General features: G+C 37.2%; 1 protein-coding gene across 20 annotated transcripts in view; it reads left to right on the forward strand.

The window, feature by feature from the left end:
- EPS15 (epidermal growth factor receptor pathway substrate 15) overlaps window positions 1-23,505 on the forward strand; it is a 161,741-nt gene that overhangs the window by 62,252 nt on the left and 75,984 nt on the right. For 12 of the 20 annotated variants that reach the window (XM_074006968.1, XM_074006963.1, XM_074006967.1 and 9 more), the window contains 3 exons: window positions 16,855-17,055; window positions 17,899-18,044; window positions 19,961-20,117. In XM_074006968.1, coding sequence (XP_073863069.1) covers window positions 16,855-17,055; window positions 17,899-18,044; window positions 19,961-20,117 — 504 coding nt within the window. The remainder of the gene's footprint in view (window positions 1-16,854; window positions 17,056-17,898; window positions 18,045-19,960; window positions 20,118-23,505) is intronic. The other 8 variants (XM_074006985.1, XM_074006979.1, XM_005543396.5 and 5 more) reach the window with 1 other exon arrangement.

Genomic DNA, 23,505 nt, shown 5'->3' on the forward strand with positions numbered 1-23,505 from the left:
TTTATTCATGCCAAGTCTTGAGAATACTCTCACTTTTTTTTTTTTTACTTAATCTGATTTTGTCTAGTTTCTTGATCTGTTAGAAAAAACATCTTTTGAATTTACTTTTCCTTTCTATTATGTTTTAACTTTTAAGTTAATGATGTTTAACTTTTAATTCCCTGTTATATTTTCTTATTCTTTTTATTTTAAATTTCTTGGAGATGAGTATTATGTTTCTTCAGTTCTCATTATCTATAATACTGAAATCATTTAAAGGATATATTTACCCTTGAATACAGGTTTAGCGAGATTCCATAAATATTGGTACAAAGTTTTCTCCTTTATACAGCTTTTTAGATAGTTTTTAGTTTTCTTTTGTTATCTGGTTAGGAATATGTTTCCTAATTTCAAAGTGGTTAAGTTTGGTTGGTTTTTGTTACTTTGATGTGTACTTTCAACTTGATTGGATTATAACTAGAAAAATGTAGTCTATAAAATGTCTAATTAAAAAAAATTAGTTAAGGCTTTCTTTGTTGCCAAGTTTATGACCTATTTTTACATATAGTCCATGGATATGGCAGTATTTCTGTTTGGAGGATATTAGAGTTTTATAAATTCATTATATCAAATTAATTTAATTTAATTTAATTTTTATTTTTTGAGATGGAGTCTTGCTCTGTCGCCCAGGATGGCGTATAGTGGCATAATCTTGGCTCACTGCAACCTCCACCTCCCAGGTTCAAGCGATTCTCCCGCCTTAACCTCCCAAGTAGCTGGGATTACAGAAGTGCACCACCACATCTGGCTAATTTTTGTATTTTTAGTAGTGACAGAGTTTCACCACATTGGCCAGGCTGGTCTTGAACTCCTGACCTCAGGTGATCCGCCCGCCTCAGCCTCCCAAAGTGCTGGGATTACAGACGTGAGCCACCACACTCAGCTTCAAATGTATTGATTATTTAGTTTCTCTTTGTCCTTCCTTTTCTTTTGTTTTTGGCCCTTCCTTAAATTTTCCTCATTTTCCACAAGAGCCAAATGAAATAGGCAGGATACATATTACATTTAAAAAATGCAGAAACAGAAACTTAAAGTGACTTGAATTCGTGGTCACAGGTCCCTAGTCTTTTTAATTTTAATTTGTGTAGTAGTTGGGAAATGGTAAAAGATACTCCCTTGCAGTGGTGACAGAAGTTATCTCAGCCGCATTTCAGGGTTTGAGCCATTGTTTGTGGGATGCTTTTGGGAATGGGGCCATATTGAAGAGATTTCTGTGATGATATACTTTGAAACATTGTCAAACCGTACACATAAACTTCTCATAAATTGTTTTTGTGGTAAGAATATTGTTGTAAAATCTTTGCAGTGGTATGATGTAATGAGGGAATTTTTTTCTCATAAAGACAATTTTTTTTTTTTTTTTAAGACAGAGTCTCACTCTGTCACTCAGGCTGGAATGCAGTGGTGGCATTTCGGCTCACTGCAGCCTCTGCCTCCTGGGTTCAAGCGATTCTTCCACCTTAGCCTCCTGAGGAGCCGGGATTACAGCCATGCACCACCACCCCCGGCTAATTTTTTGTATTTTTAGTGGAGACAGGGTTTCGCCATGTTTGCCTGACTGGTCTCAAACTCCTGATATTAGGTGATCCACTTGCCTCGGCCTCACAAAGTGCTGGGATTACAGGCATGAGCCACCTCTTCTGGCCTAAGACGAAAATAGAATAGATGGAGAATAGTACTGTCATCATTTGATAAATAGTAGTGTATGCTAAGGTAAATGAATAAACACAATTTATCTTATATGCCTGGAGCCTTTTCCCAGGCAACTGGCCTTTTTGAAAAAAAAAAAGAAAAAAAACTTTATTAAAAGAATAATTTTTGAATAATAAATACATTTGAATAATAAATTACTACCTTGAATTTTGTTTTAAATAGTAGACACCCCTTTATCTTCTCCTAGATTTGCTTGTTAACCATTTTGCACATTTGCTTTCTCCCTGTATCCATATTCTTCAGAATTTTTTCCTAGTTTTAAACTCTAGCTTGTGTGATTTTAATATTGCTTCTCCTGTTCCCTCTTTGTTTGAATTACCTGATATTTCTTATGTTTGTTGTGTATGTCTCTTGAAAATGGCAGATTTCTACATTTTAATGCTTTGCCTAATTAGTTTTTACAGTAACAGCACTTAATATTGATTTGATTTTCCTTCCTTACGTATTTATTTTACATATTTATTTTCTCTGTTTCTTACTGTTGCTTATTATCAAGTTGTGATTCATTCCCTTACCCCGCCTCCCAGTTAATGTGGAAATTTTGTTATAATGTCTTGTTTCATTAATAGTTAATACAGATTGAGCATCCCTAATCTGAAAATCCAAAATTCGAAATGCTACAAAATCTGAAACTTTTGAGTACTGACATGACCCACAAAGTGGAAAATTCCACTCCTGGTCTCATGTGGTAAGTTGCAGTCAAAACTTTTGTTTCATGCACAAAATTGTTAAAAAGATGATATAAAATTATCTTAGGTTATATATATAAAGTTTATATGAAACATAAATGAATTTCATGTTTAGACTTGGGTCCTATCCCCAAGATAGGATAATATTCCAAAATCTGAAAAAAAAAAAAAAAAAGATAATATTCCAAAATCCGAAAAAATCCAAAACACTTTTGGTCCCAAGCATTTTGGATAGGGGATTCTCACCCTGTGCCCCTTTTCCTGTACTTGAACTTATTTCTCCTATATTGAAAACAAAATTTTCAATCCTTACTCTAGCAAAATGAGTCCTTTAGATTATCTTTACTAATTTTCTTTCCCCCTCATGTTCTTTTCTTTTCTTCTTCTTTTTTCTTTTTTTGGGACAGAGTCTCGCTCTGTTGCCCAGGCTGGAGTGTAGTGCGCGATTGATCTCGGCTCACTGCAAGCTCCGCCTCCGGGGTTCACGCCATTCTCCTGCCTCAACCTCCCCAGTAGCAGGCACTGCCACCACGCCCTGCTTTTTTTTTTTTTTTTTTTTTTTTTTTTTTTTTTTTTTTTTTTTTTTTTTTTGTATTTTTAGTAGAGACCGGGTTTCACCGTGTTTGCCCGGGTGGTCTCGATCTCCTGACCTCGTGATCTGCCCGCCTCGGCTTCCCAAAGTGCTGCGATTACAGGCGTGAGCCACCGCGCCTGGCCCCGCCTCATGTTCTAATTCCAGAAGACCTTAGAACATTTTATGTGACTCAAATTCTAGATTTTGCTCAGTTAATTTCGTTCTTTTGGTTTTGGTATTTTTCTTCCAGTTTTGTTCAATATTAATAATAATAACTAGTATTCTTTTGGTTAGAATTCTTCTGATAAATCTTTTTTTATCCCTGTACTTTAATAAATAGAGCAACACAATTTGTACTCTTATTTAAAATTATAATTACTGCAAGATAGCCCGTGTAACTACAACTGCAAGTCATTGATTTGTTTTTATTTATTTATAAGCATCAATATTTTACAAAACTGAATTTTGAGAGCTGGTATCATTCTTCCTTGAAAATTGAAGTAACTAAAAAAATACTTTTGCAGTAGTGATAATGTACTTATTTATATGATCAGTCCTTTTGGCCTATGGCACTTTATAGTCTGCCAGGATTTTGGTTTGTTGCAGTATAATACAAGTTTAGGTCTTATTTTACTAAATAATCAAAACTGAGTTGAACATAGGAATCTTTTTGTTCAAGACTTACCTGTAAGATTCTTGCCCATTCCCCCTTGGGTTAAATGCTTTTTGTTTGTTTGTTTTAAAGACCCCGTGTCTGCTTTGTGTTTAATTTTTTGAATGGGAAGAAATAAAAATGAAGTTAAAGAGAGACTCTAACTTGGTGGGTTGAATTTCAGTACAGATTTTTTTAAGAGTAACTTATTTCAGTAACCAAAACTTGATTGAACTTGAGTCTATGTTTAGACTTACTTTTAAAATTCTTAACCCGTTTCTTTTATTTTATAGTGTAAATGGGATTTTTGGTTTATCTTTTTATTTTATTTATTTATTTATTATTATACTTTAAGTTCTAGGGTACATGTGCACAGCATGCAGGTTTGTTACATATGTATACATGTGCCATGTTGGTGTGCTTGCGCCCATTAACTCGTCGTTTACATTAGGTATATCTCCTAATGCTATCCCTCCCCCTACCCTCACCCCACAACAGGCCCTGGTGTGTGATGTTCCCCACCCTGTGTCCAAGTGTTCTCATTATTCAGTTCCCACGTATGAGTAAGAACATGCGGTGTTTGGTTTTCTGTTTTGTGATAGTTTGCCGAGAATGATGGTTTCCAGCTGCATCGATGTCCCTACAAAGGACACGAACTCATCCTTTTTTATGGCTGCATAGTATTCCATGGTGTATATATACCACATTTTCTTAATCCAGTCTGTCATTGATGGACATTGGGGTTGGTTCCAACTCTTTGCTATTGTGAATAGTGCTGCAGTAAACATACATGTGCATGTGTCTTTATAGCAGCATGATATATAATCCTTTGGGTATATACCAAGTAATGGGATGGCTGGGTCAAATGGTGTTTCTAGTTCTAGATCCTTGAGGAATCGCCACACTGTCTTCCTCAATGGTTGAACTAGTTTACACTCCCACCAACAGTGTAGAAGTGTTCCTATTTCTCCACATCCTCTCCAGCACCTGTTGTTTCCTGACTTTTTAATGATCACCATTCTAACTGGTGTGAGATGGTAGCTCATTGTAGTTTTGATTTGCATTTCTCTGATGGCGAGTGATGATGAGCATTTTTTCACGTGTCTGTTGGCTGCATAAATATCTTCTTTTGAGAAGTGTCTGTTCATATCCTTCAACCACTTTTTGATGGTTTTTTTTTTTTTCTTGTAAATTTGTTTGAGTTCTTTGTAGGTTCTGGATATTAGCCCTTTGTCAGATGAGTAGATTGTAAAAATTTTCTCCCATCCTGTAGGTTGCCTGTTCACTCTGATGGTAGTTTCTTTTGCTGTGCAGAAGCTCTTTAGTTTAATTAGATCCCATTTGTTTATTTTGGCTTTTGTTGCCGTTGCTTTTGGTGTTTTAGTCATGAAGTTCTTGCCCATGCCTATGTCCTGAATGGTATTGCCTATGTTTTCTTCTAGGGTTTTTATGGTTTTAGGTCTAACATTTAAGTCTCTAATCCATCTTGAATTAATTTTTGTATAAGGTGTAAGGAAGGGATCCAGTTTCAGCCTTCTACATATGGCTAGCCAGTTTTCCCAGCACCATTTATTAAATAGGGAATCCTTTCCTCATTTCTTGTTTTTGTCACGTTTATCAAAGATCAGATGGTTGTAGATGTGTGGTATTATTTCTGAGGGCTCTGTTCTGTTCCATTGGTCTATATCTCTGTTTTGGTACCAGTACCATGCTGTTTTGGTTACTGTAGCCTTGTAGTATAGTTTGAAGTCAGGTAGCGTGATGCCTCCAGCTTTGTTCTTTTGGCTTAGGATTGCCTTGGCAATGCCGGCTGTTTTTTGGTTCCATATGAACTTTAAAGTAGTTTTTTCCAATTCTGTGAGGAAAGTCATTGGTAGCTTAATGGGGATGACATTGAATCTATAAGTTACCTTAGGCAGTATGGCCATTTTAATGATACTGATTCTTCCTATCCATGAGTATGGAATGTTCTTCCATTTGTTTGTGTCCTCTTTTATTTCATTGAGCAGTGGTTTGTAGTTCTCTTTGAAGTGGTCCTTCACATCCCTTGTAAGTTGGATTCCTAGGTATTTTATTCTCTTTGAAGCAACTGTGAATGGGAGTTCACTCATGATTTGGCTCTCTGTTTGTCTGTTATTGGTGTATAGAAATGCTTGTGATTTTTGCACATTGATTTTGTATCTTGAGACTTTGCTGAAGTTGCTTATCAGTTTAAGGAGATTTTGGGCTAAGACGATGGAGTTTTCTAAATATACAATCATGTCATCTGCAAACAGGGACAATTTGACTTCCTCTTTTCCTAATTGAATATCCTTTATTTCTTTCTCCTGCCTGACTGCCCTGGCCAGAACTTCCAACACTATGTTGAATAGGAGTGGTGAGAGAGGGCATCCCTGTCTTGTGCCAGTTTTCAAAGGGAATGCTTCCAGTGTTTGCCCATTCGGTATGACATTGGCTGTGGGTTTGTCATAAATAGCTCTTATTATTTTGAGATACGTTCCATCAATGCCGAATTTATTGAGAGTTTTTAGCATGAAGGGCTGTTGAATTTTGTCAAAAGCCTTTTCTGCATCTATTGAGATAATCATGTGGTTTTTGTCTTTGGTTCTGTTTATATGCTGGATTATGTTTATTGACTTGCGTATATTGAACCAGCCTTGCATCCCAGACACGAAGCCCACTTGATCATGGTGGATAAGCTTTTTGATGTGCTGCTGGATTCAGTTTGCCAGTGTTTTATTGAGGATTTTTGCATCGATGTTCATCAGAGATACTGGTCTAAAATTCTCTCTTTTTTTTTGTTGTGTCTCTGCCAGGCTTTGGTATCAGAATGATGTTGGCCTCATAAAATGAGTTAGGGAGGATTCCCTCTTTTTCTATTGATTGGATAGTTTCAGAAGGAATGGTACCAGCTCCTCCTTGTACCTCTGGTAGAATTCGGCTGTGAATCCATCTGATCCTGGACTTTTTTTGGTTAGTAGGCTGTTAATTATTGCCTCAATTTCAGAGCCTATTTTTGGTCTATTCAAGGATTCAGCTTCTTCCTGGTTTAGTCTTGGCCGCCAGAGAGAAGGGTCAGGTTACCCACAAAGGGAAGCCCATCAGACTAACAGTGGATCTCTCGGCAGAAACTCTACAAGAGAGAAGAGAGTGGGGGCCAGTATTCAGCATTCTTAAAGAAAAGAATTTTCAACCCAGAATTTCATATCCAGCCAAACTAAGTTTCATAAGTGAAGGAGAAATAAAATCCTTTATAGACAAGCAAATGCTGAGAGATTTTGTCATCACCACGCCTGCCCTACAAGAGCTCCTGAAGGAAGCAGTAAACATGGAAAGGAACAGCTGGTGCCAGCCACTGCAAAAACATGCCAAAATGTAAAGACCATCAATACTAGGAAGAAACTGCATCAACTGATGAGTAAAATAACCAGCTAACATCATAATGACAGGATCAAATTCACACATAACAATATTACCCTTAAATGTAAATGGGCTAAATGCTCCTATTAAAAGACACAGATTGGATAAATTGGCAAATTGGATAAAGAGTCAAGACCCATCAGTGTGCTGTATTCAGGAGACCCATCTCACATACAGAGACACACATAGGCTCAAAATAAAGGGATGGAGGAAGATCTACCAAGCAAATAGAAAACAAAAAAAAAGGCAGGGGTTGCAATCCTAGTCTCTGATGAAACAGACTTTAAACCAACAAAAATCAAAAGAGACAAAGAAGGCCATTACATAATGGTAAAGGGATCAATTCAACAAGAAGAGCTAACCTAAATATATGTGCACCCAATACAGGAGCACCCAGATTCATAAAGCAAGTCCTTAGAGACTTACAAAGAGACTTAGACTCTCACACAATAATAATGGGAGACTTTAACACCCCACTGTCAACATTAGACAGATCGAGACAGAAAGTTAACAAGGATATCCAGTAATTGAGCTCAGCTCTGCCTCAAGCGGACCTAATAGACATCTACAGAACTCTCCACACTAAATCAATAGACTATACATTCTTCTCAGCATCACATCACACTCATTCCAAAACTGACCCCATAGTTGGAGGTAAAGCACCCTTCAGGAAATGTAAAAGAACAGAAATTATAACAAACTGTCTCTCAGACCACAGTGCAATCAAATTAGAACTCAGGATTGAGAAACTCACTCAAAACCACTCAACTACATGGAAACTGAACAACCTGCTCCTGAATGACTACTGGATACATAACAAAATGAAAGCAGAAATAAAGATGTTCTTTGAAACCAATGAGAAATAGATACAACATACCAGAATCTGTGGGACACATTTAAAGCAGTGTGTGAAGGGAAATGTATAGCTCTAAACGCCCACAAGAGAAAGCAGGAAAGATCTAAAATTGACAACCTAATATCACAATTAAAAGAACTAGAGAAGCAAGAGCAAACACATTCAAAAGCTAGCAGAAGGCAAGAAATAACTAAGATTAGAGCATAACTGAAGGAGTTACAGACACAATAAACCCTTCAAAAAAAAATCAATGAATCCAGGAGCTGGTTTTTTGAAAAGATCAACAAAATTGATAGACCGCTAGCAAGACTAATAAAGAAGAAAAGAGAGAAGAATCAAATAGATGCAGTAAAAAATGATAAAGGGGATATCACCACTGACCCCACAGAAATACAAACTATCATCAGAGAATACTATAAACACCTCTACGCAAATAAACTAGAAAACCTGGAAGAAATGGATAAATTCCTGGACGCACACATTCTCCCAAAGTTTATCTTTTTAATAAATGAAGTTAAAGATTCTAAACTGTATACAAACTTCTGTTGCCATGTGAACCTTTGATGAATGGCCGTTGTTTTTTTTCAAATGTAAATGCTTGTTCATATTCTCAGAAACCCAGTAGTTTAATTAAAAATCCAGAATCTAGAATATCTTTTAGTTTTTTTGTTCCGTTTTGTTTTAAAAAAGTAAATTTGTAAAAGTTAGGCCTTGGCATGGCCATAGGTATTCTGGCCACAAGTGAAATGACTTCAGAGAGTTTTGTGTATGTGGAATGTATAATGTATATGTGTATGTACATACACAAAAAGATTTAAAAAATCATATCTACCCACTTGAATCTGGATTTTTAAAATATCTGTGATTATATATCAGTATTCTGTTTACTCATTGATGAATTACCTGACTAGATTGTAAGGATATTGGAAATGTATTTCCCTGAGTTTAACTTCTGGCCCATTTGGCTTTGTAGAAAGTCTCTGATGGAGCACTAAGGTGACATTTTGTAAAAGGAGCAAATTTTTCTTTTTCTTTTCTTTTCTTTTCTTTTCTTTTCTTTCTTTCTTTCTTTCTTTCTTTCTTTCTTTCTTTCTTTCTTTCTTTCTTTCTTTCTTTCTTTCTTTCTTTCTGTCTTTCTCTCTCTCTCTCTCTCTTCCTCTCTCTCTCCCTTCCTCCCTCCCTCCCTCCCTCCCTCCCTCCCTCCTTCCCTCCCTCCTTCCTTCCTCCCTCCCTCCCTCCCTCTCTCCTTCCCTTCCCTCCCTCCTTCCTCCCTCCCTCCCTCCCTTCCCTCCCTCCCTCCCTCCCTCCCTCCTTCCTCCCTCCCTCCCTCCCTCCCTTCCCTCCCTCCTTCCCTCCTTCCCCCTCCTTCCCTCCTTCCTTCCTTCCTTCCTTCCTTCCTCCCTCCCTCCCTCCCTCTCTCCCTCCCTCCCTCTCCCTCCCTCCCCTCCCCCCAGGCTGCAGTATGGTGGTATGATTTCGGCTCACTGCAACTTCCACCTCCCAGGTTCAATCTGTTCTTGTGCCTCAGCCTCCTGAGTAGCTGGGATTACAGGTGCCCACCACCATGCCTGGCTAATTTTTGTATTTTTTGTAGAGATGGGGTTTCACCATGTTGGCCAGGCTAGTCTCAAACTCCTGACCTCAGGTAATCCACCCGCCTTGGCCTCCCAAAATGCTGGGATTACAGGCCTGAGCCACGAGCCACCATGTCCAGCCAAAGGGCCAAATTTTTCTGTTATGGTTTGAAAACTAGAAATGTATCTAAAATTATGCTACTTCCCGTGAACCAAGGGAAGTGACTGATAATTATGTTAAAGTTTATTCTCTTTGTGGGGTTAGTTCTACAAGTGTATAGTCCTATTCTGTAAAATAGTTCTTTGTTTTATTAGGGCTGAAACTACTGCTTTTAATTTTAAAGAGAAGGCCCGTAAATCTAGGAATTTAGTATTTGGTGAATGAGCCTATGCTCATGCTTTTTTGTAGATATTTAGAGTTTGACAAGATCCTATAATTTAGCTTCTCTAAGCACAGCAGTTACTGGCTTACAACCCAGGCTAACCTGAGCCTTCTAGAGTCATGTTCTTTTTTTTTTTTTTTTCCTAATGAACTTTAAATTTTGGAGTGATTTTAGATTTATAGAAAAGTTGCAGAGAACAGTTTTCCATTCCCCTTCACTGTTTCCCTTATTAACATATTACATTACCATGGTACATCTGTCAAAACTGAAAAACAACATTGGTGCATTATTAATTCCAGACTTTATTTGGGTTTCACCAGTTTTTCCTTTCTGTCACAGGATCCAGTCTAGGGTATCACGTTGCCTTTAGTTGTCATGTTTTCAGTCTCTCTGGTATATGAGTTTGTCAGTCTTGCCTTGCTTTTTATGACCTTGACATTTTTGAGGAATACTGGCTAGATATCCCGCAGAATGTCTCCCAACTTAGGTTTGTCTGATGCTATTCTCATGACTAGACTGGGCAAATGAGTTTTTGCAAAGAATAACGTGGAGGCGTAATGCTTTCATCATCACATTATATTAGGGGTATATGATATCCATGTGACATCACTGTTGATGTTAACCTTCACTTATTTAAGATAGTGTTTGCCAGATTTCACCACCATGAAGTTACTTTTTCCCTTTTCCTGCTCTATTCTCTGGAAGCGTGTATCCATGCCCTTTTTATTTTGCCATTTGTCTGCATATCTATTGGTTTTTACATTCTTACTAAGCCTTAAATTTTTCTGTGAGGTAAGTTCTTAGACTGAAAGTGGCATAAGCTTTTGTCAGTACCATTTGTTTGGGTCTTCATTATGTGAGGAGTTTTTGGCACTTAGAGATGTATAGAGGAGCTGTTTCTGTGTGTATTAGCATGTATCACATTGTATTAAAATTAACTTTTGCATATCTCTTCCTCCTGTTGGGTTGTAAAAGTGAGAGATCTTTTCACTTTTTTTTTTTTTTTTTGAAACAAAGTATCACTCTGTCGCCCTGACTGGAGTGCGGTGGCAAGACCTTGACTCACTGCAGCCTCCACCTACTAGGTTCAAGCAATTCTCCTGCCTCAGCCTCCAGAGTAGCTGGGATTATAGGCGCCTGCCACCATGCCCAGCTAATTTTTGTATTTTTAGTAGAGATGGGGTTTCACCAAAGTCTTGGGCTTTGCCCAAGAATTAAAAGCCCTCCAGGTGATTCTGATGGTGACTAAAATTTCAGAAATACTGCCTAAAAGCATGGAAAATGAAAAAATATCAGAGTAAGTGGGCAGCTGTTAGTAACTGATTACGACAGTAAAATTAAATCTCCTCTTTCCCTGCTGTCTCAGGAATTTGATACTTTTATTATTATTATTAATAAAATTTTTTATACTTTTACTCTGAAATGAAAAGACATTCTAAATGCTTCTTCCTTAAGTGTCTCTTTCTGTATAAATGCACCTGCTAGTATGTTTCAGTTTGACAACTAGTTACTAGCCAGATTTTTTTGGTGTGTGTGTGAATATGGTGCATTTGATTTAGTTGCTTTTGTTTCAGTGGCATACTTTTGATAGGAATAAGTACAATATAATAAGAAAAACAAGTAACCCAGCAGTATTAAAAGCATTCTGTTCACTTTTGCTCTTTTATTTGGCGGTATAATTTTTGGCTTTAGTTTTGCCAGGGAATCTATTTTCAAGTCAACGTGAAATTAATAATATATATTTTTAACTTTCATAAAAATGTGTTGTCTGTTGGCAACAGATGGCTAACGTTGCTTTTTTGCTTCTAGTGTCCACTTTTCCAGGAAATGACTCCATCTGCAGCAAGAGAAGTGCTGACTGTTAGAGTGTACACTAGGCACTTCTCTTAGTGCCATTCTGACAATTTCACAGTACATATATTGTGAATTTGGTTGGAAGTGTGTGTTAGCCAGATTGTTTTCTTTCTGGAGTTTCAGTCTTTTGGAAATAGAAAGTTTGTGTGTTTCTAAAACTGAAATTGAATTCTTCCAGGCTGGTTAGTGAAAAGGGAGAGGAGAAGTCATGGTTAAGTGTGGTTCCTGGACAAACAGCATCAGCTTCACTTGAGAACTTGTTTCAAATGCAAATTCTCAGGCCCAACCTTACTGGTTAGAAAATTCTGAGTGCGGAGGCCAGAAATCTGTGCTTTATCATGCTGTCCAAGTAATTCTGATGCCTGCTAAAATTTGGGTACCAGTGGGTTAAGGTTTAGTTTTATTAGTTGTAAAGGACAGCATGGTATTGGAATATTAACATATATGCTGCTAATAAAGCTGATCAAATTTGGAAAAAAGCAAGAACTCTGTAGCCAGAAGATCTTGGTTTGAACCCCACTGTATCACTTATTAAAAATATTATATTGGGCAAGTTACTTAGCATCTTAGCTTCAGTGTCTTGATTTGTAAAATGACATTAGTAATCCTGGAAATCAGTGATCAGTGTTGTTGCATTGAGTGCTCAATAAATACTGATTTGAGAGGCTGGATGTGGTGGCTTACTTGATCCCAGAGTTGCTTGATACCAACCTGAGCAACATAGTGAGACCCTCATCTCTGCAAAACATAAAAAAATTAGCCAGGCATGGTGACATACGCATGTAGTCACAGCTACTTGGGAAACTGAGGTGAGAGACTCACTTGAGCCTGGGAGGTTGAGGCCACAGCAAGCTGTGTTCTTGCCACTGCATTCCAGCTTGGGCAACAGAGTGAGCCTTTGTCAATAAATTAATAAACAAAATAAACAAATTAAATAAATATATAAATAGACGTGAAAGCCCCACAAAACTTAATATATGATTATATGTAAATTTTCTTTTGGGAAAAATTGTAATTTTCACTGGAAGAAAAAAAATTAAGAGGCTAGGTGCAGTGGCTCACACCTGTAATCCCAGCATTTTGGGAGGCTGGGGTGGGTAGATCGCTTGAGCTCAGAAGTTGGAGACCAGCCTGGGCAACATGGCTAATTCTTTTCTCTTAAAAAAAAAAAAAAAAAAAATTAGCTGGATTTGGTAGCATGTGCCTGTAGACCCAGCTACTTGGGAGGCTGAGGTGGGAGGAAGGCTTGAGCCCAGGAGACGGAGGTTGTAGTGAGCCAAGATCGTGTCACTGCACTGGGCGAAAAAAAAAACAACCAAAAAGAAAAGAAAAGAAAAATTTAAGAAACACGCAAGCTTTCTTCTCGTAGTTGCTGGACTCTTTCTAGAGGTTCCAGGTTAGTTTGAGTAATTTCATATGCTCAAAGATAGTTATGGAGAACTTTCATGCTCTGAAAGTCTTGAAGGTACCTTGAATGCTTTAAAATGAAGAGGATATATTCTGGGACAGTCTGTATGCAAATTTTTCCCATTTTGTGCAAGTGCTTTATGTATTAAAAATATTTGTCATGGTTCAAGAATCAATATAAGAAGAGATGCAGTGAAAAAAATGTCAGTTCTACCTCACTCTCAATTGCTCCATTTATCCCTGCTCTCTGACCAATTTTCTTAATTTCTTATTTATCTTAGAATTTCTTTCTTTTTATCTTTTTTTTTTTTTTTTTTTTTTGAGATGGAGTCTCTCTATTGCCCAGGCTGGAGTGCAGTGGCACCATCTCAGGTCACTGCAGTCTCCACCTCCCAAGTTCAAGCAGTTCTCCTGCCGCAGCCTCCCAAGTGGCTGGGATTACAGGCATGTGCGCCACGCCTGGCTAATTTTTTTGCATTTTTAGTAGAGATGGAGTTTTACTATGTTGGCCAGGCTGGTTTCAAACTCCTGACCTCAAGTGATCCACCCACCTCAGCCTCCTAAAGTGCCAGGATTACAGGCATGAGCCACTGCGCCCAGCCTATCTTAGAATTTCTTAATGCGAATATAAACAAATATAACTAATTATTTCCTCCTTACCACAAAAGATAACCCACTAAACACACTGTTCAACACTATACTTTTTCATAGTTAACAGTTTATCTTGGATACCTTTTCACTACGAGAGCCCCATGATTCTTTTTTTCCTGGTTAACATTATTCAAGGCTACCGACAACAAACTGCATCCAATTTAAGTATATAATTTGATGAGTTTTGGCAATTATATGCCTGAAGGCACCACCACAGTTAAGACACACAATGTTCTTTATGATTTTTTTAATGCTTTGTAGTATTTCGTTATATGGATATACCATTTTTTAAAATAATTTTTTTACCTTAACTTCCCAGTGTAAAGTATACCATAATTCTTTAAACCAGGTTTTGTAGATGGGCATTTGGGTGCTAATACAAACAGTGCTGCAATTAATAATCTTTTTCATACAGCATTTCATATGGATAGATTCCCATATGTGGGATTGCAGAGCCAAAGGGGAAATACATTTGCAATATGGTAGATGTTGCCAGTTTGCCCTTCAAAGGGGTGGTACCAACTTGAGCATGTTAGGGGAAGAAAAATAATTTTTCCTATACGCTTTTAAGTTATTGACTGAGAACCCTGTAACAAAAGATAAGAGAAAAACAAGTTTATTAACATATATATTTCATATATACATGGAAGAAACTCAGGAAAAGAGTTAACTGTCTAATAGGTGTCTTACAACTCGGGCTTGCTCTTGCTCCTGCTCTTGCCATGTGACACGTCTGCACCGCGTTTGCCTTCTGCCATGATTGGATGCTCCCTGAGGCCTCACCAGAGGTAGATACTGGAGCCATGCTTAGTACATCCTGCAGAACTGTGAGCCAGTTAAGCTTGTTTTCCTTATAAATGACCCAGCCTTGGGTATTTATTTATAGCAATACGAAAACGGACTAAAGTGCAGCACCCCAACGTGGCCTTTCCATTCTAGGAGCTGCCCAGGAGTGCCCTGGCTCCTGCAGGGCAGCAGTTGGGAGCCTTATGTCCCACGTTGTGCCCAATCCTCCCACCACCACAGCTAGCTGAAGCCCAAAACGACCAGGACACATTCTCTCCAAACTCTGAGCTATTAGGAATACCTCCTTGACCATCTCTCGAGTGATCCAGTGAGAAAGAGAAAAAGAGCAGCTTCTGACATCCAGCCACAGCCAGGCACTCACAGCGAGGCCATGTAATTTTCCTACTGAATCTTCAGTGGAGCCTCCCTTACGCCTTTTCTACACCCTGGAATCAAGACAAGCTGCCCTGCACTTGGAGTTTTTTGCATGTCTAACCATGGCTCTCTCCTGGACTTGTTCCTGTGGTCCCACCCAGAAGCCATTCTATGCACAGGAGGACCATTTCCCATACCCCCATGACTGCACCCTCAACCAGTCAGCAGCAAGCACCCATTGCCTAGCCATCCCCACCCCTTCCCCAAACTGTCTGAAAAACCCTAGCTCCCAAATTCTTGGGGAGATTGATTTGAGTAATAACTCTATCTTCTGTGTGGTGTGACCAGTTTTGCATCAATTAAACTCTTTACTGCAAAAGAAAAGAACTTAGCCTAATACAGCATCTTTAACAAAGAACAATGAATTTTTTTTAACTCTTAGGTTCAGGGGTACATGTAGAGGTTTGTTATATAGGTAAATTGCATGTCACAGGGGTTTGGTGTATAGATTATTTTGTCATTCAGTTAATAAATGATAGGTAGTTTTTTGAACCTCTTCCTCCCTCCACCCTCACATTGGCCCCAGTGTCTGTCGTTCCCTTCTTTGTGACTACATTTACTCCATGTTTAGCTCCCACTTAGAAGCAAGAACATGTATTTGTTTTTCTGTTCCTGTGTTAGTTTGCTTAGGATAATGGCCTCCAGCTGTATGTTTTGCTACAAAGGACATGATCTTGTTGTTTTTATGGCTGTGTAGTATTCCGTGATGTGTATGTAACACATTTTTTAAATCCAATCTACCATTGATGGGCATTTAGGTTGACTCCATGTCTTTGCTATTGTGAATAGTGCTGTGATGAACATATGTGTGCATATGGCTTTATGATAAACAATTTATATTCCTTTCGGTATATACCCAATAATAGGATTGCTGAGTCATTGGTGATTCTGCCTTGAGTTTTTTGAGAAATTGCCACACTGTTTTCTACAATGGCTGAACTACTTTACATTCCCACCAGCAGCGTAAAGTTTGTTATATAATTCTTCTGGCGACACCTCTAGGCTGATAAGGGTCTGAAGTCATTTTGGGCAGGAACTGTTATCCTTCCTTGTAGAGAGGGCAAGAGGGACACCTTTGTAAATTTATATCCTGCTTTTAGGCATAGAGAGGGAGGGCAGAGAACTTTTTTTTTTTTTTTTTTGATACTACTACTTCTCAGTTGCTTTCAGTTCAAAATAATCCTTATGCCAAAGTGGAATGTTTTGGGGTAGCATAGTCTGCTACCCCTCAGCTCCCATCAGCAGTGTAAGAAAATTTCCCCACAGTTTAGCTAAAAAAGTATGTTTTGAAACTTGGAGTTTTTGCCAATTAGGTGGAAAATGGTATTTCAATATAGTTTTAACTTACAGTTTTCATCTAAGATTGGGCATATTTTTGTATGTTAAAGAATGGACCATTTAAGGGATTTGCTTGTCTGTAAAATATCTCTTCAAACTCTTTTTCCATTTTTCTGTTGGACTTTTTTTTTCTGTTAATTTTTAGGAGCTCTTTATATATTAGGGAGAGTACTTCTTTCTTTGCAGATGTTGTCTTCTCAAATTATTGTTTGCCTTTGACATTGCAAAAACTTTAGTTGAAGGGTGCATCTCTAAATTTTTACTAAGGATATCTTCCTAAATATTTCTTACTTTTTATTTTTTTTCTTTTTCTCCCTCCTTTCTTTCATCCCTCCCTCATTTTTCTCTTCTTTCCCTCCCAGCCCAATTTCTTAAAAAAGGATTTGAGAGCCTAAAGATGATTTATCATTGAACAATAATCAATTCAGTGGGTGAATATTAAGTGCTTTTAATATATATGACCCTGGTTCATTTATTTTGAAGGCCATGTTTTTGGTATACTGTGCACTGGAGAAAGAACCTGTGCCAATGTCCTTGCCTCCAGCCTTGGTGCCACCATCTAAGAGAAAAACGGTCAGTATATCAGGCTCTGTGCGGTTGATCCCCACTTCAGCATCAACCAAGGAATCTTACCACTCCTTACCATCTGTAGGCATTTTACCTACCAAAGCACCATTAAGACAGGTATAGATTTATCAGTGTTAAAGGATTTTTTTTAACAAAGTGCATGGCGTTTAATAGTTTACTATTTGACAAAGATAGAGCAATTAAAGGGATAAAAATTTTAGAGCACCATCTGGTTGAACCTACATAATGTGATACTCCAGAGAAGACATATTCTTTCTACATTTGGCCTTGAGTCATATGAATGTTTTATTGGCTTTATCTTGATCTCCCTGGAATTAAAGTTAGAGATGGAAGATGCTCCATGCTAACATGGCATGTTTGCCCTGGCATAATTAATAGTTGTTTTTATTTTTGTTTGATCTCAGTTAACTCTTGATTCTTTGGGATCAAATTACCGAATTCTGGGTTGTCCAAGGCTTTTTTTTTCTGCCCCCAGCCTGCCTCTTGTCAGATTGAGTAAAGGAAGATTAATGACAGGATAGGCAAATCAGCCAGTTTGGCTGTGGTTAACACTGCTGGGTCAAACTATAAAAAATAAAGATTGAGAATTATCTGAGTATTTTGTTTATACAGACTTTGAGTTACCTATATTAATGTGGGCATAAGTCAAGAGTTAACTATGTTTGAATTTACTCATTTCTTAATAAAAAGTGGAAATGTGCACCTATAGATAAGTCCTAATTGGCCTGTATTTTCTTCTGTTATTTCGTCTTCACCACAGCGTTTTGATTGAGATGTCATATGGAAGTGATACATTGTTGCTCTGAGTTAGTAGGGTAGAATTGTTCAGAATTTGTGATGGATACTGTAATGGATTGAAAGAGTGACACTTCAAAGTTTGTTTCATTTTGGCAGAAATACTGTTTTTCTCCTCCCCCCCCCCCCCCCCCCCCCCCGTAGTGGGTTGTATCCCCTGCAGAAAAAGCTAAATATGATGAAATCTTCCTGAAAACTGATAAAGATATGGACGGATTTGTGTCTGGACTGGAGGTCCGTGAAATCTTCTTGAAAACAGGTTTACCTTCTACCTTACTAGCCCATATATGGTAAGACTTTATTTGATTTGATTTTTTTTTAAATATGGTTTTGTATCAATTCCAGTTTCTGCATTTTGATTTTTAGTCATTTGTAAATAGGACAGTTTTTGTTTCAGAATTTTTATAGAGAAAATCAGAATCTGAAGAATTCTTCTGGCTAATGGACAAAAGCTTGAGAATGGGTTACCTGAAGCTTTATAAGATTGACAGCATCGGCTGGGCGCGGTGGCTAACGCCTGTAATCCCAGCACTTTGGGAGGCCAAGGCAGGTGGATCACCTGAGGTCAGGAGTTTGAGACCAGCCTGGCCAACATGGTGAAACGCTGTCTCTACTAAAAATAAAAGAAATTAGCCAGACGTGGTGGTGCGCACCTGTAGTTGCCACTAGGGACGGTGAGGCAGGAGAATTGCTTGGACCTGGGAGGTGGAGGTTGCAGTGAGCCAAGATCACGCCATTGCACACCAGCCTGGGCAACAAGAGTGAAACTCCATCTCAAAAATAAAATAAAATAAAATAAAATGACAGTGTCAGTTAATTGTTACTAGAATGTTAAAATCCAGCTTCTGTTTATATCAATTAAACTTAAAATTTTCAGAGAATCCAGATATATGAAATTTAAACAATGTAAAAAACAGTATCTTCAAGGCATACCTGCATAATTTTATAGTGTATATGTATACCTTCATACTTTCACATAGGAATAACATACTTGGTCCTTGAAAAAGACAAACCCTAGTGTCTTTAATGAATTTCACAGAAAATGAGATAATGTATATGAAAATGCTTTATAATGTGTCTGCTGCCAGTCCACCTAACGATACCAGAGGTTATCTTCAGGTTTTCAAGAGGCAGAAACCTCAAAAGTTGAACTACATAGTTGTAAAGAGAAACTTAGAAAAGAACGGAGGCAGACAGTAAGTAGATCTGCCTTAAAAGAAACAAGAACCCAAGACTGGGAAAGATTAAATATGCATAATTAGTAGTAGCTGCCACTATTGAGTGCCTAGGGTAGGCACTATACTCAATAAATGGCAGCCGTCACTGGCTTGATGTTGTGCCCATACTTTTTATATATCCTGTCTTTAATTCTGATAGTAATTTTACAAGATGAGTGTTACCATCTCCACTTTATAGATGAGGAAACTAAGGTTTGGAGAGGTTAAAAAAATTTAGCCAAGGTTACAAGAAGAAATAAGTAGAAAAGCTGGAATTTAAGATCTATGTGACGCATAGTCTTTTTAAGTATGTAGTCTTTTCATCAGACCCTACTGGCCTTCAATGAGTTAAACAGATCAGGATTTCAGAAAGCTGAACTTCTTTTTTTTTACTTACAGAAAAAGAAAATAGAGTAAAACGTTTGCTGTTTCTCTTCAAGTGATTGTATAAGCTTTCCAGATTGCTGCCTTTTCCTCACATGTGATTTCCATTTGCAGCTGTTCATTCTGCTTTGGCTTGGTGATCCTTGTATCCTCCTACTCCAAGAGTTGCAGGAGGCATAGCAACATGAAAATTGTGCTTGTTTTAGAATCCTTCTAATGCCACCAGTGAATCAAATTTGTTGAGACTTAGGTTTTATCTTTAATATCTTTTAATGTTAAAAATGTGTTGGGAGTAAGGAATGTTAGAATTATTTGGCCCACCACAACTTTTACTGTATAGTGGTTCTGAAAATTGGTAAGAAAACACAAAGTATAAACCCAGATTAGAGGCTCTTGCTCAGCACCAGGGTGAACATTCTCTTTTTACCATCTTAGCTGATCTACCTCTTCGAACAGTTGAGTGAGTTTTTAATAACTTGCAAGTTGGTGTGACTGTCTTTTTAAATTCACCACATTATTTTTAAAAAGCAGCATAGCGGTACTTTCTCTCTGGACTTTTTGCAGTTGTGGCACTTATATACCGTTTATTTTGTTTATTTGTGCAGGTCATTATGCGACACAAAGGACTGTGGGAAGCTTTCAAAGGATCAATTTGCCTTGGCTTTTCACTTAATCAGTCAGAAGTTAATCAAGGGCATTGATCCTCCTCACGTTCTTACTCCTGAAATGATTCCACCATCAGACAGGGCCAGTTTACAAAAGGTAAGAAAGCTTAAAAGAAAACCTGAATGCATTAATTTCAAAGGAACAAATACTATGTCAAATTACAGATTCAATTTGGATGGAATAGAAGAGAAAATGTATCTGGCTAAGAGCAGAACAGTATACTGTTTGTGGTTTAGTTTGTGCCTATAAATATGTTGGAGTGCTTTGTATAACATCCTTGGCCAGTAGCTTGTTTACGCCATTCATTAAACATGACAACTATATTTCCAATCTTAAAATTGGAAAAATGTGGACTTATTTTTCCTTTGCTGGATTTGTGAATTAAGTTTTATGAATAGATTATAAAAGGAAAGCTATAAAAATTAAATTATTGTGTTTTACTTGATGATTCACTCTTACATAAAATGATACAGATTTGAAAACAGAATCTTGCATATAATGGTTGTTTGGTGTCAATTTTACATCAAAAAAGCCTCCAAGGAAAACATTATGTTGAGGATATATCTGTGTGATTTTTGCCATAGATGACCTTTTATTCCTGAGTGTACTGCTGAATTTCATATTTGAACAGCTAGAAGTGGGTTTTACCTAGTTTTGGTTTCTGGACAGCAGTGAGAATTTTCAAAACTTCATTGTTTTAGTCATGCCTTGATTTTTCTCTCATGTAGAAACCCTTCCTAGTATGATGCATTTACAATATCTTGGCCTTTAGTAGACCTTTGAAAGGACTTGCATACCATAGTGGCTATTTGCCTTTAAAAATAAATACTTTGTATTTTTAAATTTCTTATGGCCTGTAAAGTAACCATGGCTATGGCGATTTTTCAGGGTTGTTACACAGTAATAAGAGTTGTCAAATGTGTGGTATGAGGAGGGCTCTTTAAAATATCATAGAATATTTTGGGTTTTGGATTAATTTTGTCACATGGTTCTTAAAAATCCCATTTTAAAAAGCTTAACAAAAATCAAATTGGGACTGAGCACAGTGGCTGACACCTGTAATTCCAATATTTTGTGAGTCCAAGGTGGGAGGATCACTTGAGGCCAGGAGTTCCAGAACAGCATGGGCAACATAGCAAGACCCTGTTTCTACAAAAACAAAAAAATTAGCCAAGTGCATTGGCACGTACCTGTAGTTCTAGCTACTTGGGAGGCTAAGGCAGGAGGATCACTTGAACCCAGGGTCTTGCAACAGAGCAAGACCCTATCTCTTAAAGAAAGAAAGAAAGAAAATTGGATTTTTTAAGTAAACTGAATGGAATTTATAACTCAGGTATGGAGAGTTACTTACAGTAGTTTTTGTCCTTATTTGTAATAAAATAAATATTATCTGCTTTGTGAGTTATTGGGGGGGCATTTTGTGAATTTTTTGATTCCTTATGGACATGGGTCCCTTAAGTTGTGGAAAAGTGATGCCACCCAGAAAGATAAAGGTTACTGAATTTGCATTTTTGCTCTTTGCTGTATAACTGTACCTCAGTTATGGAATACTGTGTTGTTTCATGCTTTCTTTCACCTATGCAGACTGTTTTTTTATTTCGCCTTCTTCATTTTATAACCTATTCAGTTGCCTACCAACACAAATTACAGATACGACAGAAATTTCTGGAGCAAATTAAGTTTGTTCATTGAAGTCTCTATGTTAGTAGATGCTTGAAGTTGCATGAGGTATACAGTTGTCTGAAGTTCATTCACTAGATCATAGATACATTTGTCTATTTATGTCAGACACCAGCATTATTCATGGAAATGGGAATTTATCACTGCTGTCTTATCTATTAACCCAAAATTTTAACTTTAAAAATGAAAACTTGCATTGTTTTGTCTTTCAAATAACCTCTTTTCTCTTTAATCTGTTTTTTTTTAGTACTGCATTTTTTGCAGCTTTGACTAATCCTTTTTTGAATGTTGCTTTCCTTTCTGTGTTTTTTCTAGTTTGGACTATTTTTTCCATTCTGCAGCACTCTGCTTTTCGCCTTTCTTGTACTGTCAGTTTCTTAACTCTACTCTCTCTCAAGGTTAGAGCTTTATTTTATGCCTTTTTTAGCTTTGTAGTTTTTGGTTTACAAGATACATTTTGAAATGAGAGGTTTTTTATTCAGCAAAAAGGAGAAAATTCCTAAACAGCATGCTTTTGTCACATGTCACTTGGTCCTTGTGTGCATTTTAGCCTACCTTCCCTAGGCTCTCTGATCCACTTAACATCACCAAAGTGGAATTTTTGTGTAATATACAAGATAGAGTGAGAGAAAACATTTTGAAAGAAGGGGACATGCTATATATTTTTCTTCATATACCCTTCAAATGCTACATAAAATATTAGCTAAACTTTTTTCAGTATCTGGGATGTCACTTTCTAGCTTGTTTGAGGTTAAACTAATTTGTCTCACTCTGTCTTCTTATTTGATGATAATTTTACGGGGAAGACTATAAAATGTGAGTCACCTTTTTTTGAGTTAAAGTAACAGAAGAGGTGTGGTAGTCACAAGTTCTTTGGTACATTTGCACCTCTGATAGCAAATTTTTCATAGCATTTAAGTGAAGTAAGTTACTCTTGCTGATAAAAGTGAGACCAAATGCTAATGTTTCATTTTGTTTAGCTGTCTGGCCAGGCCTAGCTCATAGGTCAGGTTTAGACAGAGTTAAAATACTAGTGAATAGTTGTCGCATTCAGAAATCCACTTTAAAATACCTAATTTAATTTAACATTGATACGTTTTTGTATATCAGTGGAACACAGAAAATAAGAGATGTATTTCATACAAAGCTATAATTAATATAAAATTGAGATTAGTATTAAACCTTCTCAGATGAATTTTAGTACTGATAGTCAAAACAGCTTAGTACTAAAAGTGCAGTGTGGCATAAAGAAATATAAAAGGAATTACTTGCTAAATTTTATTGATGTACCTGTTTTATCAAATTTACTTTTAGAGTAATAATTTTATTTACCTAAATGATCTTGATATGCAAGTGCCACTGGGGGCATTGCATGAAATAGCACTTTAATCAGAAGACTCTTGATTAAACTGCGTACTGGCTGGCTGGGTTCAACTTTGAGCAAGTCATTTAATCTGTTTCCTCAGTTCTAAAATAGGGTTAATAATAATATCTGCCCTACCTACTGCCCACTTTACAGATTAGTGTTGAGAATTAACTAGTGGAATTTAAAGTGCTTAGTGAATTGTAAATGAGTATATAAATGTGAGGAGATGAGATATTGTGTGCTTTTAGGTTTCTTCTGTTGTGCAAGTTGTTGACGTAAATTAACTATACAACAACATAAGTATTAACACTAAGTCTTATGTTCTGTTATATTATATAAAGTCAGCAGTATATCTTAGTTTTTACATGTTCAGGCCTCAGTTTTAACATTTCCAGATGGTAATTATCCTGTTATTTGTTAATCTGGTTGTAGCATTGG

The sequence above is a fragment of the Macaca fascicularis genome, chromosome 1 (genome assembly GCF_037993035.2).
Source record: "Macaca fascicularis isolate 582-1 chromosome 1, T2T-MFA8v1.1".
NCBI classification, from domain to species: domain Eukaryota; kingdom Metazoa; phylum Chordata; class Mammalia; order Primates; family Cercopithecidae; genus Macaca; species Macaca fascicularis.